This window comes from Heptranchias perlo, chromosome 20 (genome assembly GCF_035084215.1).
Source record: "Heptranchias perlo isolate sHepPer1 chromosome 20, sHepPer1.hap1, whole genome shotgun sequence".
NCBI classification, from domain to species: domain Eukaryota; kingdom Metazoa; phylum Chordata; class Chondrichthyes; order Hexanchiformes; family Hexanchidae; genus Heptranchias; species Heptranchias perlo.
In genome coordinates this window covers 24,573,034-24,587,592 of record NC_090344.1, presented here as the reverse complement: position 1 = coordinate 24,587,592, position 14,559 = coordinate 24,573,034, and the positions used below count along the sequence as shown (strand labels likewise).

Below are 14,559 nucleotides of genomic sequence, written 5' to 3'. Positions count from 1 at the left end.
GATCATTGCGGATATTTGACGAAGCGCCTCTTGATTGACGGCTTCTCTTTGATTAAAATTCCGAAGCGACCATTGAGAGGCCGAAAATCAAGCTGTTTGCCAGAAACACTGTTATTTCGGTACTGATGAAAGCAGTATGGGTTCTGGAAGTGCTCAGGATGTGAGTTTCAGTCTCACCTTCAACAATCCAACATTTCACTCCGAGCATTTTGACCGGAGTTCAAAGTACAACTGGTATGTTCCATGATGCATCTACTTCTTAGTGTTCCCATGTGGGCACTTGGGTTCCTCTGGCCTTCCGTCTTGCTTGAGCAGATGCGAGTTTCGTTGTTTTCGAGGGAGAGGGGGATCTCAGCGTCAGCTGTCATGGCAAAGGGGCCGGGATGAGGTCTTTAAATCGAAGGAACCAAACATACGATTATTCTTTTCGTTGAGCGGATATTCATCGGTTGGAAGTTTCGTGTGGGGAAAATTTGGAAGGGAAATATACTGCCTGGTGTCACTGTGTAACGGGTGAAATTATTCAGCTTACAGATGTTAATACGCTGAAAGGTCGAGAGGCCTTTTCCCACTCCCGTGTGGGACAAGTTCAGCTTTTGTGCCGCTGGGTAAAGTGTTATTTTAATTGGTGCCAACGAATGACAAGTCATTTGGCACAAACAAGAAGGATTTTAAATCACGAGTTCGCTGTCCATGTTTCTTAGATCATGTTCAATAAAATCAAGGATTCCCCTCAACACGTGACTGAGAATTTAAAACAGGGACCCTCCCCCCTGTTCGACGTCTTCACGGGATAATTCAGAGTCCTCTTATGAATATTTAAGATGGGAACTAAACGACTAGCGAGCCTGGGTAGCTCGTTCGTTTAAGCATCAAACTTTTAAAGCGGGTAGTGATATCAGGGTCCAGTGTTCAAGCTATAAATTTTGAAACAGCTGGTAAGTTCTGCCTTTGTTGCGGAGCAACAGCTCTGGGACAGACGATGCCTGTGATGTGTTGTCAAAGCTTCGGTGGTGTCTTGTTTCCAGGGATGGGCAGTAATGCGCTGTCTGTAGCGGGAATTGCAGCTTCCCGCCAGCAACGTGTGATTGGAGAGAGCGGGGCCGACAGAGGGGCTGAATGTTGTTTCTGTCGTGGCCTCAATCAATCCGGGAGCTGGGGAACATCGAACATCGAAAAACTGATGTTTGTTGCCGCGGCCGCAATGCTGTCTTTAACTGTGGTTATTAACCGAAGCTGCACTTCAGGAGCCTTGAATGATCTCTCACAAATCAGCTGAAATTATTCGCAATGTGCAGCTTTGAGAGGGGCTTTCTGCACCGTCAGTGCAGGAAACGTGAGTGAGTGTTAAACACTGTCTGTATATGTGTAGTGTTTGAGTTTGTATTGAACTATACAGAGAATGGAAAATATACCTGTTCTGTGAGGTGTGGTATTTTATTCACATTCAACCACAGACTGAATTCTTGCTTTTTTCACACTTATTGAATTTTAGTGGGTCACGTTTTCAAAATGTTTCTGCCCGGTTTCGAACCGGGGACCTTTCGCGTGTTAGGCGAAAGTGATAACCAGTACACTACAGAAACGCTGTTGCACATGATTGTATCGGAAGCCCTCAGAAGATAGCTGCCGTCTGCAAATGCTCTCAGTGTGGGAGACGGGTCCCATTCCCGTTCAGGGGATTAACTTGTACAAAATAGTTTACTGTATTAATTTCGCAATACTCATTAAACTCTGAAAAAAGACGAATAGTTGTTCAAATCGCCATTAATCAACTAACAACTTTTTGTTTCAGGCTGACGGAAATCCTAACTTTTTTTAATGTATTCATTCACCAGGCAGAATATAGAAAGTTCAGAGGGGATGTGAAAGAGGAAATAAGGGGGTCAAAGAGAGAGTATAAGAATAGACTGGCGGCCAACATAAAAGGGAATCCAAAAGTCTTCCACAGGCATGTAAACATTAAACGGGTCGTAAGAGCCCTACTCTGATTAGTGACCATAAAGAAGATCTACTCATCGAGGCAGAGTGGGTGGCTCAGGGACTAAATGAATACTTTGCATTTGTCTTTAACAAAGATGAAGATGCTGCCAGAGTCTCAGTATAGGAAGATATAGTTGAGATACCAGATGGGCGAAACATTGATAAAAAAGAGGTACTTGAAAGGCTATCTGCACTTAAAGTAGATAAGTCACCCGATCCGGATGGGATGCATCTTAGGTTGCTGATAAAAGTAAGAGGGGAAATTGCAGAGGTACTGGCCATAATCATCCAAATATCCAAAGATACGGCGGTGGTGCAGAGGAGCGGAGAATTGCAAATGTTACACCCTTGTTCAAGAAAGAGTGCAAGGGTGAACCCAGAAACAAGAGGCCAGTCAGGTAACCTCAGTATTGGGGAAACTTTTAGAAACGATAATCCGGGACAGAATTCACAATCACTTGAACGAGTGTGGATTGATTAGGGAAAGCCGGCACGGATTAGTTAAAGGCAAAACGAGTTTAACTAACCTGATGGAATATTTTGATGAGATAACAGAGAGGGTAGATGAAGGCAATGCAGTTAATACGGTGTATATGGACTTTAAAAAGGCATTTAATAAAGTGCCCCACTGTAGGCTTATCAGTAAGATTGCGGCCCATGGATAAAGGGGGCAATAGAAACATGGATACAGAATTGGCTAAGGGACAGGAAACAGAAAGTAGTGGTGAGCGGTTGTTTTGTGGACTGGAGGGAGGTGTACAGTGTTGTTCCCCAGGGGTTAGTGATGGGACCACTGCTTTTCTTCATATATATTAATGACTTGGACTTGGGTGTACTGGGCACAACTTCAAAATTTGCAGATGACACAAAATTTGGAATGGCGGTAAACACTGTGACGGATAGTGATACACCTCAAGAGGTGGCTGCATGGCGGACACATGGCAGATGAAATTTAACGCAGAAACATGCATAGTGATACATTTCGGTAGGAAGAACGAGGAGAGGCAATATAAACTAGAGGGCACAAATCTAAAAGGGGCACAGGTTCAGAGAGTTCTGTGGGTTTATGTGCACAAATCTTTGAAGGTGGCAGAGCAGGTTGAGAAAGCCGTTAAAAATCATACGGGATCCTGGGCTTTATAAATAGAGGCATGGAGTAAAAAAGCATGGACGTTATGATGAACCTTTATCAAACACTGATTCGGCCACAACTGGAGTATTGTGTACAGTTCTGTGCACCGCACTTTAGGAAAAATGTGAAGGCCTTCGAGAGGGTGCAGAAGAGATTTACTGGAATGATTCCAGGGATGAGGGACTTCAGTTACTTGGATAGACTGGAGAAGTTGCGTTGTTCTCCTTGGAACAGAGACGGTTGCGAGGAGAATTAATCAAGGTATTCAAAATGATGATGGGTCCAGACAGAATAGATGCAGAGAAACTGTTCTCATTGGCAGAAGAGTCAAGAAACAGAGGACATAGATTTCAGGTGACTGGCAAAAGAACCAAAGGTGACATTAGGAAAAACTTCTTTACACAGCGAATGGTTAGGACCTGGAATGCACTGCCCGAGGGGGTGGTGGAGGCAGATTCAATCATGGCCTTCAAAAGGGAATTGGATAATTACTTGAAAGGAAAAGAATTGCACGGCTACGGGGAAACGGTAGGGGAGTGGGACGAGCTGGATTGCTGTTATATAGAGCCGAATGGCCTCCTTCCGTGCTGCAACCTTTCTCCGAAATCTATGATTTCATGGGATTTGACCGTCGCTGACAATGCCAGCATTTATTGTGTATCCCTAATTTGCCTTGAGAAGGTGGCGGTGAGCCGTCTTCATGAACCGCTGAAGTCCGTGTGGTGAAGGTTCTCCCACAGTGCTGTTCGGCAGGGAGTTCTAGGATTTTGACCCAGCGCCAAGTCGGCATTGTTTGTGACTTGGAGGGGAACGTGCAGGTGGTGTTGTTCCCATGCGCCTGCTGCTCTTGTCCTTCTAGCTGGTAGAGGTCGCGGGTTTGGGTGGTGCTGTCGAAGAAGCCTTGGCGAATTGCATTGCTGCAGTGCATCTTGTAGATGGTACACACTGCAGCCACGGTGCGCTGGAGGGAGTGAATGTTAAAGATGGTGGATGGGGAGCCAATTAAATGGGCTGCTTTGTCCTGGATGGTGCCGAGCTTCTTGATTGTTGTTGAAGATGCATTCTTCCAGACGTGTGGAGGGTGTTCCATCACACTCCTGACTTGTGCCTTGCAGATGGTAGAATGATTTCGGAGAGTCATGAGGTGAGTCACTCGCCGTAGAATGCCCAGCCTCTGACCTGCTATTGTAGCCACAGTATTTAAGTTTTTTTTTACATATATTCGTTCATGGGATGTGGGCGTCGCTGGCGAGGCCAGCATTTATTGCCCATCCCTAAACGCCCTTGAGTGGTGGTAGTGGTGAGCCGCTTTCTTGAACCGCTGCAGTCCGTGTGGTGAAGGTTCTCCCACAGTGCTGTTAGGTAGGGAGTTCCAATATTTTCACCCAGCAGTGATGAAGGAACGGAGATATATTTCCAAGACGGGATGGTGTGTGACTTGGAGGGGAATTTGCAGGTGTCATTGTTCCCATGTGCCTTCTGCCATTGTCATTCTTGGTGGAAAAGGTCACAGGTTTGGGAGGTGCAATCGAAGAAGCCTTGGCGAATTGCTGCAGTGCATCCCAAAGATTGTACACACTGCAGCCACTGTGGGTCGGTGGTGAAGGGAGTGAATGTTTAGGGTGGTGGATGGGTGCCAATCAAGCGGGCGGCTTTGTCCTGGATGGTGTCGAGCTTCTTGAGTGTTGTTGGAGCTCCACTCATCCAGGCCAGTGGACAGTATTCCATCACACTCCTGATTTGTGCCTTGTAGATGGGGAAAGGCTTTGGGGAGTCAGGAGGTGAGTCACTCGCCACAGAATACCCAGCCTCTGACTTGCTCTTGCAGCCACACTATTTATATGGCTGGTCCAGTTAAGTTTCTGATCAATGGTGAATACAGGATGTTGATGATGGGGGATTCGGCGATGGTAATGCCGTTTAAAGTCAAGGGCAGGTGGTTCGACTCTCTCTTGTTGGAGATTGTCATTGCCTGGCACTTGTCTGGCGCCAATGTTACTTTGCACTTATCAGCCCAAGTCTGGATGTTGTCGAGGTCTTGTTGAATGCGAGCTCGGACTGCTTCATTATTTGAGGGATTGCGACCTAGTGCACTGCCCTGAAGAACTCCTGCAGCAATGCCCTGGGGCTGAGATGATTGGCCTCCAACAACCACTACCATCTTCCTTTGTGCTAGGTATGACTCCAGCCACTGGAGAGTTTTCCCCTTGATTCCCATTGACTCCAATTTTACGAGGGCTCCTTGGTGCCACACTCGGTCAAATGCTGCCTTGATATCAAGGGTCTGTAACTCTCACCTCACCTCTGGAATTCAGCTCTTTTGTCCATGTTTGGACCAAGGCTGTAATGAGGTCTGGAGCTGAGTGGTCCTGGCGGAACCCAAACTGAGCATCGGTGAGCAGGTTATTGGTGAGTAAGTGCCGCTTGATAGCACTGTCGACGACACCTTCCATCACTTTGCTGATGATTGAGAGTAGACTGATGGGGCGGTAACTGGCCGGATTGGATTTGTCCTGCTTTTTTGGACAGGACATCCCTGGACAATTTTCCATATTGTCGGGTAGATGCCAGTGTTGCAGCTGTACTGGAACAGCTTGGCGAAAGGGGCGGCTAGTTCTGGAGCACAAGACTTCAGCAGGACAGTCGGGATGTTGTCCGGGCCCATCGCCTTTGCTGTATCCAGTGCACTCCAGCCGTTTATTGATATCACATGGAGTGAATGGAGTTGGCTGAAGATTGGCTTCTGTGATTTTGGGGATATCGGAAGGAGGCCCAGATGGATCATCCACACGGCACTTCTGGCCGAAGATGGTTGCAAACGCTTCAGCCTTGTCTTTTGCACTCATGTGCTGGGCTCTGCCATCATTGAGGATGGGAAGGTTTACAGAGCCTCCTCCTCCCATTACTTGTTAAATTATCCACCACCATTCACGACTGGATGTGGCAGGACTGCAGAGCTTTGATCTGATCCGTTTGTTGTGGAATCGCTTAGCTCTGTATATAGCATGTTGCTTCCGCTGTTTATCATGCATGTAGTCCTGAGTTGTAGCTTCACCAGGTTGACACCTCATTATTTGGACGCCTGGTGTTGCTCCTGGCATGCTCTTCTGCACTCCTCATTGAACCAGGGTTGATCCACTGGCTTGTTGGTAATGGTAGAGTGAGGGATATGCCGATCCATGAGATTACAGATTGTGCTGCTGCTGATGGCCCACAGCAACTCATGGATGCCCAGTTTTGAGCTGCTAGATCTTTTCTGCATCTATCCCATTTAGCACGATGGTAGGGTCACACAACACGTTGGATGATATCCTCAGTGCGAAGACGGGACCTCGTCTCCATGAGGACTGTGCAGTGGTGTCATGGAACAGATGCATTTGCGACAGGTGGATTGGTGAGGACAAGTAAGCGTTTCCCTCAACACCTAATGCAGGCCCAGTCTCGCAGCTCTATCCTTCAGGACTCGACCAGCTCGGTCAGTGGTGGACATTGAAGTCTCCCACCCAGGGTACATTCTGTGCCCTTGCTCCCCTCAGTGCTTCCTCCAAGTGGTGCTCAACATGGAGGAAGACTGATATCATCAGCTGAGGGAGGACGGTAGCTGGTAATCAGCAGGAGGTTTCCTTCCCCATGTTTGACCTGATGCCATGAGTTTTCATGGGGTCCAGAGTCAATGTTGAGGACTCCCAGGGCCACTCTCTCCTGACTGTATATCACTGTACCGCCACCTCTGGTCGGATCTGTCCTGCCGGTGGGACAGGACAACCCCAGGGATGGTGATGGAAGAGTCTGGGACGTTGGCTGAAAAGCATGATTCTGTGAGCATGGCTATGTCAGGCTGTTGCTTGACTCGTCTGTGGGACAGCTCCCCCAATTTTGGCACAAGTCTCCAGATGTTGGTGAGGAGGACTTTGCGGGGTCAACTGGGCTTGTTTTGACCTTTGTCGTGTCCCGTGCCGAGTGGTCCGTCCGGTTTTATTCTTATTATGACTTTTTTTTCAGCGAGATTTATGCAACTGAGTTGCTTGCTCGGCCATTTCAGAGGGCAATGAAGAATCAACCACATTGCTGAGGGTCTGGAGTCACAGATAGGCCAGACCGGGTAAGGACGGCAGGTTTCCTTCTTTGAAGGATATTCGTGAAGCAGATGGGTTTTCACGACAATCCGGTCGTTTCATGGCAACCCATTACTGATACCAGTATTTTAATTCCAGATTTTATTTAATTAATTGAAATTAAATTCCTCAGCTACCGTGGCGGGATTTGAACTTATGACTTGGAGATTATTCAGCCAGGCCTGCTGGATTACTATTTCAGTAACATAACCACTCTGCTACCGTACCGTATCTGGACAATGACATATTGATTTCACTCTGTTTATAAATTAGTTTTAAAAAACCCGCATTCCCACCGGTCACACGGAGATGGGGCCTATTTTTAATAAACTATTAAAGGTGACGTTGGGTCTAAAAAATAAAGGTGACTAAAAAAGCAAAAAAAAGAACAAATAATGCGGTTTGGTTGTGATGAAGAAATCGAGGTGTCGTTGGACCCAGTCTCACCTTTATTCTGCCATTAAAAACAGGCCCATCCGTGTGAGCCGTGCGAATGCGGGTTGATGTTCGGGAGCTCGTGGGCCACGGACTCTGCCTCAGCCTGATTGGGACATTCCGTTACTGCGGGTTAAACAGCGCTGCTATAAAAAGGGGAAGTCGGTTTTCCATCATCAGTTACTTCGCAGAGTTTGCTTGTTATAATGGAGGGGTTGGGGATTCTTGTTTTGTTATTTGTTGTAATCTGTTCAGCTCAGCCGCCCTCTCTTCTTTTCCCCGCCGATAAATGTTGGTTGTCTCCTAAAAACCGCAAAGACTGCGGATTTCCGGGAATTGAAGCCATTGAGTGTGTGCAGAGAGGCTGCTGCTTCGATGCGGGGAATCGGGATGCGCCGCCGTGTTTCTATTCACTGGACAATCTGCCAGGTGGGTGTATTCTTGGTCTGTGTATATTCTGGGCCAGGACTTTCCAGGGTCACCCGCAATCCAGCTGCACGCGGTTTCCCAGGACAGTTTCATCTCTTTCCTTCCTGTCCTACAACGCCAGTTGGAAATTCAAACGTTTCCAGTCCGGAAAGTGGAACCGGTGGTGGGATTGGGAGCTTTAAATCCCGCAGAGTACATTTGATGGTGGGATTGGGGGGTGGCTGTTAATCAGATACAGAAAAGGCAATAGTTAATCGCCCTTTGACCAAATATCTGCAGTTCGAATCATTCTACTGTTGCTCGATAACTTGGGAGTCACACTGAGGAAGGGCAGAGTGATCGAGCTCCGGCCCCTGCTGCCACTGACCATTTGGATTTGATATTTGATTTCTATCGGAGATGCGGGCAATTTAAGTCCAAGCAGCGCGGTGATGAGCTGTAGTTGTTCCACTGGTCTCCATTAGACAGATAATGGGGTGGGATAGAAACTGAAACGTGGATGGGGTTTGTCCCCCTCCCGGTAACGGTTCCCTTGACCCTCCCCGTGGGGCAACTAACCGCCTTCCATTGCCTCTCTTGCAGTCTGCACCAAGGATGGGCGGGTCCTGATCGCGATCTCCAAGGATTTGACGCTGCCTCCTGTAAACCTAACAACCCTCCATCTGAAGGATGGAGACGGAGCTGAGTGCAGTCCAACCGTGGCCTCTGCAGACACTGTGCTCTTTCAGTTCGCAGTCACTGAATGTGGCGCTACTCAGCGGGTAGGTATTGCGGGCTGGGAGTCCCGTCAATGGCTCAGTTCGGGACTGATGGTTTTCTGTCTCTTGTAGCTGGACGGCGTGAACATCCTGTATGAAACGGATGTGTTGGGTGAGTTTGAGATCTTGGATGGCGCTTTGGGATCGGTGACCCGGGACAGCCCTTTCAGGTGAGAATAGGAGCACATTCAGCGGGTAGAGACAGTGAGGAGCTGAATTCTCCAGCCGTGTCCGTTCTCTTGCAGGCTCCATGTTCAGTGCAGTTACAAGGGAAGCCAGGAGTCTGATCTGCTGGTGAAGCCCAGAGTTTACACCCTTTCTCCGCCACTGCCAGCCACTGAGGCCGGGATCCTGCTTCTGGAGCTGAGACTAGCGAGAGGTAACGAGTGCTCGCTGATAGTAGTGTCCAAATTCAGTCTCTCTCCAAATAGTGCCCGCCATTCATCTTTCTCTTTCCAGATGGTGGCTACCGGAGCTGGTACGTGGCCAGTGACTACCCGATCCCGAGTGTGCTCCGGGACCCCGTGTTTGTGGAGGTTCGTGTCCTGAACCGGAACGATCCGTCCCTTGTGCTGGTGCTCAATGACTGCTGGGCGACCCCAACCCCCGAGCCGTATTCGGGGCTCCGATGGGACCTCCTGGTGGGCAGGTAAGGGATCGAGTGAGGGGGCTTGAGGCAGTGTGGGGATTGGGGAGGGGGCGACATGGGCGGGGATTAATACAGAAATCATTACTTCAGTCCGGGTTAGTGATTGGGGAAATATTCCTTCGAAAGTGACATTTTGGTCCATTCTCCGGAATAATTGGGTTGATGTAAACCTATAACCGTGTGGCCATCTATTGGAGGTCTCCTCTCCCCGTGACGCCCCTCTGTCTCTGTTCCAGGTGCCCCTTTGCTGGTGATAACTACAAAACCCGCCTCATACCAGTAAACGCTGCTTCCCATTTGCGGTTCCCAACTCACCATAATCGTTTTGTAGTCAGCACGTTCGCTTTCTGGGACCGAGTTTCGGGCCGGGCTCTGACCGGAGAGGTGAGTTTCCTTCAGTGCTTCTTTCCCCGTCACTTGGTATCACTTGTTCCCTGGCTCTTAATAAGTGAGCAGGCCTCTGTTGGTCGGTTGACTGTAGAAGCATTAATCTGACTGTAACTTGTGGGATTGACCATACCGCACTGTCCCTTTGCAGGTTTATTTCCACTGTAGTGCTGAGGTTTGCTACCCTTTCACCCGAGAGAACTGCACGGCTCCCTGCAGCTCCAGTAAGTACCTGTGATCTGAATAGAAACTAAACCCTGATTGGGAGGGGTGGATGTGGGACATCTGGACATGGGGCTCCCTCACCCTGTGCCCAGTGCTCGGCCACTTGCTGAGTGTCCCGGATCTGGGAACTTGTCCCGTTCCATTCGGTGCCGGTTTCCATTAGACTAGCATTCTAGGTCAGCGGGTCTGAGCACATCTTGCACCAGGTCAGTAATTGTGAAGGATGCTCTAATCCTTAAACTGGGATGAATGAAGTATTTTTGGTTCGTTGCTACTTGCCCGGATGCTGAGCTGTCCTAATTGCCGATCCCTGAGGAGCAGAATCCCCATTGTTGGCAAGGGTGTGTTCCACATCCGGTTCGGAAGAGTCCACCCTTGGCCTCGGAGAACATTTAACCAGCATCTAATTGTCCCCTTTCTGACACCGGGAATTCAGGGTGGAACCGAACGGATGTCCCGGGGCCGGACACCTGGCCAATTGTCAAAGTCTCATGAAACTGCGGGTCAAAGTAATGCATCAAACAGTGTCTCTTCACCAGACTGGCCATTGTGGCGGCAGCAATTGCAAACTCTGCTCAGATGCCGCGTCCTTCTGAGAATCGGTTTGGTGAGAACCAGATGCAATTATAGCCGGAACTCTAAACTCAGTCCGGTACCCAGGGCCTTGATGTTTTTTGCATGAGGCCATCTGATTCAGGATTTGCAGAGAGCTGAAGATTTAATCATTCACCATAAACTGTCTCTTGTTCTCCTTGTCCCCCAGAAAGGCGAAGAAGCGCCGATGACCGGTCTGGGGTCTTGGTGACCGCAAATGGACCCATCCTTTTCCTGGAAGGTGAAGCGAGGTTGGCTGCTCGAATCCACCAGGACGAGAAAGGTAAGCAGTAAGCTCCACTTGTGTCTAGTGATGGAGTATCTGGTGCCCATCTAACCCTGGATTCTCCCCACAGATGCTGCTGTTGATTCACCCTCCCGTGTTCCTGGATTGGCGATTGGGGTAGCGCTGCTCTCCTTGGCCCTGTTGGTCGGGACTGTTGCTATGTGGAAAATGGAGCCTGGCCGCAGGGTGGGCTCCGAGTGCAGCTCTATGGAACTGTAGATGTCTGTTGGATAATAAACTCCTGTTATAGATGATTGCAGGTCTCGTGTTATCTTCCAAATGCTCGCTGGATTTTACTCTTTGCAGTGAGTTAACTTGGTGCCTGGTTTGAGAATTGTTTGTGCAGCATCCGACGGCTGCAGCCAACAATTACCCCTGCCCCCACCCCCACAATTCGGATTGAGATCCGGGGCAAAGTTGCGGTGGGTTTGTCGTAAAATGGTGTCGGGCAGGAATGACTGGTTCATTTGCCTCTAACTCTGAACCTGTCGGTTGGTCCTGGGCCCATGACTCTGGCATTACCTGTTCACTGAGGGCATCGATTGACCAGTTTGCCAAGCCTGAAGTGTTGGGCTCTCCTAGCATGCCTGCTGGCTGCTGGTCTCTCCAGCTTTTGGAACAGGAGAATCGACCAGATGAATATGTGGCTGCAGGGATGGTGTGGGAGGGATTTAAGTTCCTGAGACATTGGGACCGGTTCTGCGGAAGGTGGGACCTGTACACGTGGGATGGGCTACGCCGGAGCAGGACCAGGACCGATGTCCTCGTGAAGGTGTTTGCTAGTGCTGTTGGGGATGGGAATTTGAGCAGGGAGGCGGAGGAGGTTGAAACAAGACAGAACGGGAAGAAGCAATAGTGGAAGGCAGAAAAAACAAATAGGCTCACAGTGTAAAATAATACTAAGATGGCTAGCAATCTTCAAAACCAGTCTAAAGGCGTTGTCTTAATGTGCAGAGCATTCGCAATAAGGTAGATGTATTAAATGCAGATCGATATTAACGGGTATAATATAGTTGCGATTATGGAGACATAGTTGCAGGGTGACCAAGGATGGGTACTGAACATCCACGGGTATTCAATATTTAGGAACGACAGGCAAAAAGGGGAAAGGAGGTGGGGTAGCGTTGCGAGTAAAGGAGGAAATCAATGCAATAGTAAGGAAGGATATTTCCTCCGAAAATCAGGATGTGGAATCTCTATGGGTGGAGCTAAAACACCAAGGGGTGAAAGCGTCGGTGGGGGTTGTCTATTGCCCCCTCCCCCCAAGCTGTAGGGGAGGGCATTAAACCGAAAATTAGGGACGCATGCAAGAAGGGTACAACTATAATCATGGGTGACTTTAATTTACACATCGATTGGTCAAGCTAAATTAGCAATAATACTGTGGGGGAGGAATTCCTGGATTGTGTACGTGATGGATTTCTCGACCAATATGTTGAGGAACCAACTAGAGAACAGACGATCCTAGAATGGGTATTGTGCACTGAGAAAGGATTAATTAACAATCTTGTTGTGCGGGGTCCCTGAAGGAAGAGCAACCATAACTTGATAGAATTCCTCATTAAGATGGAGAGTGAAGTAGTTGAATCCGAAACTAGGGTCCTGAATCTAAATAAAGGAAATTACGAAAGTATGAGGTGTGAGTTGGCCAGGATAGATTGGGGAACTTTACTAAAAGGGATGACGGTCTGGAGGCAATGGCTAATATTTAAAGAACGTGTGCACGAATTACAACAATTATTCATTCCTGTCTGGCGCAAAAATAAAACAGGAAAGATGGCTCAACCGTGGCTTGCAAAAGAAATTAGGGATAGTATTAGATCCGAAGAGGAGACATATAAAATTGCCAGAAAAAGCCGCAAGCCTGAGGATTGGGAGCAGTTTAGAATTCAGCAAAGGAGGACAAAGAGATTGATTAAGAGGGGAAAGATAGAGTAAACTAGCAGGGAACATAAAAACTGACTGTAAAAGCTTCTATAAAAATGTCAAGAGAAAAAGATCAGTGAAGACAAATGTAGGTTCCTTACAGTCAGAAATGGGAAGTTATAATTGGAAACAAAGAAATGGCAGAACAATTAAACTCATACTTTTTGTTCTGTCTTCACAAAGGAGGATACAAATAACCTTCCAGAAATGTTAGGGAACCAAGGGCCTAGTGAGGGACAAACTGAAGGAAACAAGTATTAGTTTAAAAAAAAATAGTGCTCGGCAAATTAATGGGGCGAAAGGCTGAAAAATCCCCAGGGTCTGCTAATCTCCAACCCAGAGTACAAAACGAAGTGGCCCTGGAAATAGTGGATGCATTCGTGATCATCTACCAAAATTCTATAGACTCCTCAACGGTTCTACAGATTGGAAGGTGGCAAATGTAACTCCACCATTTAAAAAGGGAGGGAGAGAAAAAACAGGGAATTACGACCAGTTAGCCTAACATCAGTCGTGGGGAAAATGCTCGTCTATTTTAAAAGATGTTAATGCAGAACGCTTGGAAGGCATCAATGGGATTAGACAAAGTCAGCATAGATTTGTGAAAGGGAAATCATGCTTAACAAATCTACTGGAGTTTTTTGAGGATGTAACTAGTAGAATAGATAGGGGAGAACCAGTAGATGTGGTGTACTTGGATTTTCAGAAGGCTTTTGATAAGGTCCCACACAAGATGTCGCGTGCAAAATTTAAGCACATGGGATTGGGGGGAATAGACTGGCATGGATTGAGAATTGGTTGACAGACAGGAAACAGAGTAGGAATGAACGGGTCTTTTTCCGGGTGGCAGGCAGTGACCAGTGGGGTACCGCAGGGATCACTGCTTGTGCCCCAGCTAGTCACAATATATATCAGTCTGGTAAACCTTCGTTGCACTCCCTCCATGGCAAGGACATCCTTCCTCACATAAAGAGACCAAAACTGCACACAATACTCCAGATATTGGTGTGGCCTCACCAAGGCCCTGTATCAATGCAGTAAGACGACCCTGTTCCTGTACTCAAATCCTCTTGCAATGAAGGCCAACATACCATTCACCTTCCTAACCGCTTGCTGCACCTGAATGCTCGCTTTCAGCGACTGGTGTCCAAGGACACCCAGGTCTCGTTGCACTTCCCAATCTATCACCATTCAGATAACAATCTCTCTTTATTTTTACAACCAAAGTGGATAACATCACATTTATCCACGTTATACTGCATCTGCCATGTTGTTGCCCACTCACCCAACTTGTCGAAATCAAATTGGACAATATGTGATATGGATGAGGGAACGGAATGTAACATTTCCACTGCATAAATATCCATGTCAGCGTGAAGCGGCTCTCCTGCAACCTTCGGACCTTGTCGATCAAGAAGAATTCAGATTTCCGCGAAGCCAATCACAGGTCAAATGGTGGAAGATCGGCCGTGCTCAGCTGGCCATCGAAACCGGGCATTTGTTTTGCAGCCAAAACAAACATCAGAACAAGGAAATGCGATACCATGAAGATAAAAGTTTCCCTACTGTCCTTGGGTGGGATCAAACCACCAAACTTTCGGTTAATAACCGAACGCGCTAACCGATTGCGCCACAGAGAC

General features: G+C 47.9%; 1 protein-coding gene and 2 non-coding genes across 3 annotated transcripts; 1 reads left to right on the top strand and 2 right to left on the bottom strand.

The window, feature by feature from the left end:
* Nucleotides 1-1,513: 1,513 nt before the first annotated feature.
* trnav-aac (transfer RNA valine (anticodon AAC)) lies at nt 1,514-1,586 on the bottom strand. Its single transcript has one exon. It is a non-coding gene; the product is annotated as a tRNA-Val (tRNA).
* Nucleotides 1,587-7,871: 6,285 nt separating this feature from the next.
* LOC137335985 (zona pellucida sperm-binding protein 4-like) lies at nt 7,872-11,249 on the top strand. The gene is made up of 9 exons (XM_068001489.1): nt 7,872-8,094; nt 8,677-8,855; nt 8,925-9,022; nt 9,098-9,231; nt 9,312-9,501; nt 9,738-9,885; nt 10,040-10,112; nt 10,877-10,990; nt 11,064-11,249. The coding sequence occupies exons 1-9, from the start codon at nt 7,872-7,874 to the stop codon at nt 11,210-11,212; spliced, it is 1,308 nt and encodes a 435-aa protein (XP_067857590.1). The 3' UTR covers nt 11,213-11,249.
* A 3,236-nt stretch (nt 11,250-14,485) lies between these two features.
* trnan-auu (transfer RNA asparagine (anticodon AUU)) lies at nt 14,486-14,559 on the bottom strand. Its single transcript has one exon. It is a non-coding gene; the product is annotated as a tRNA-Asn (tRNA).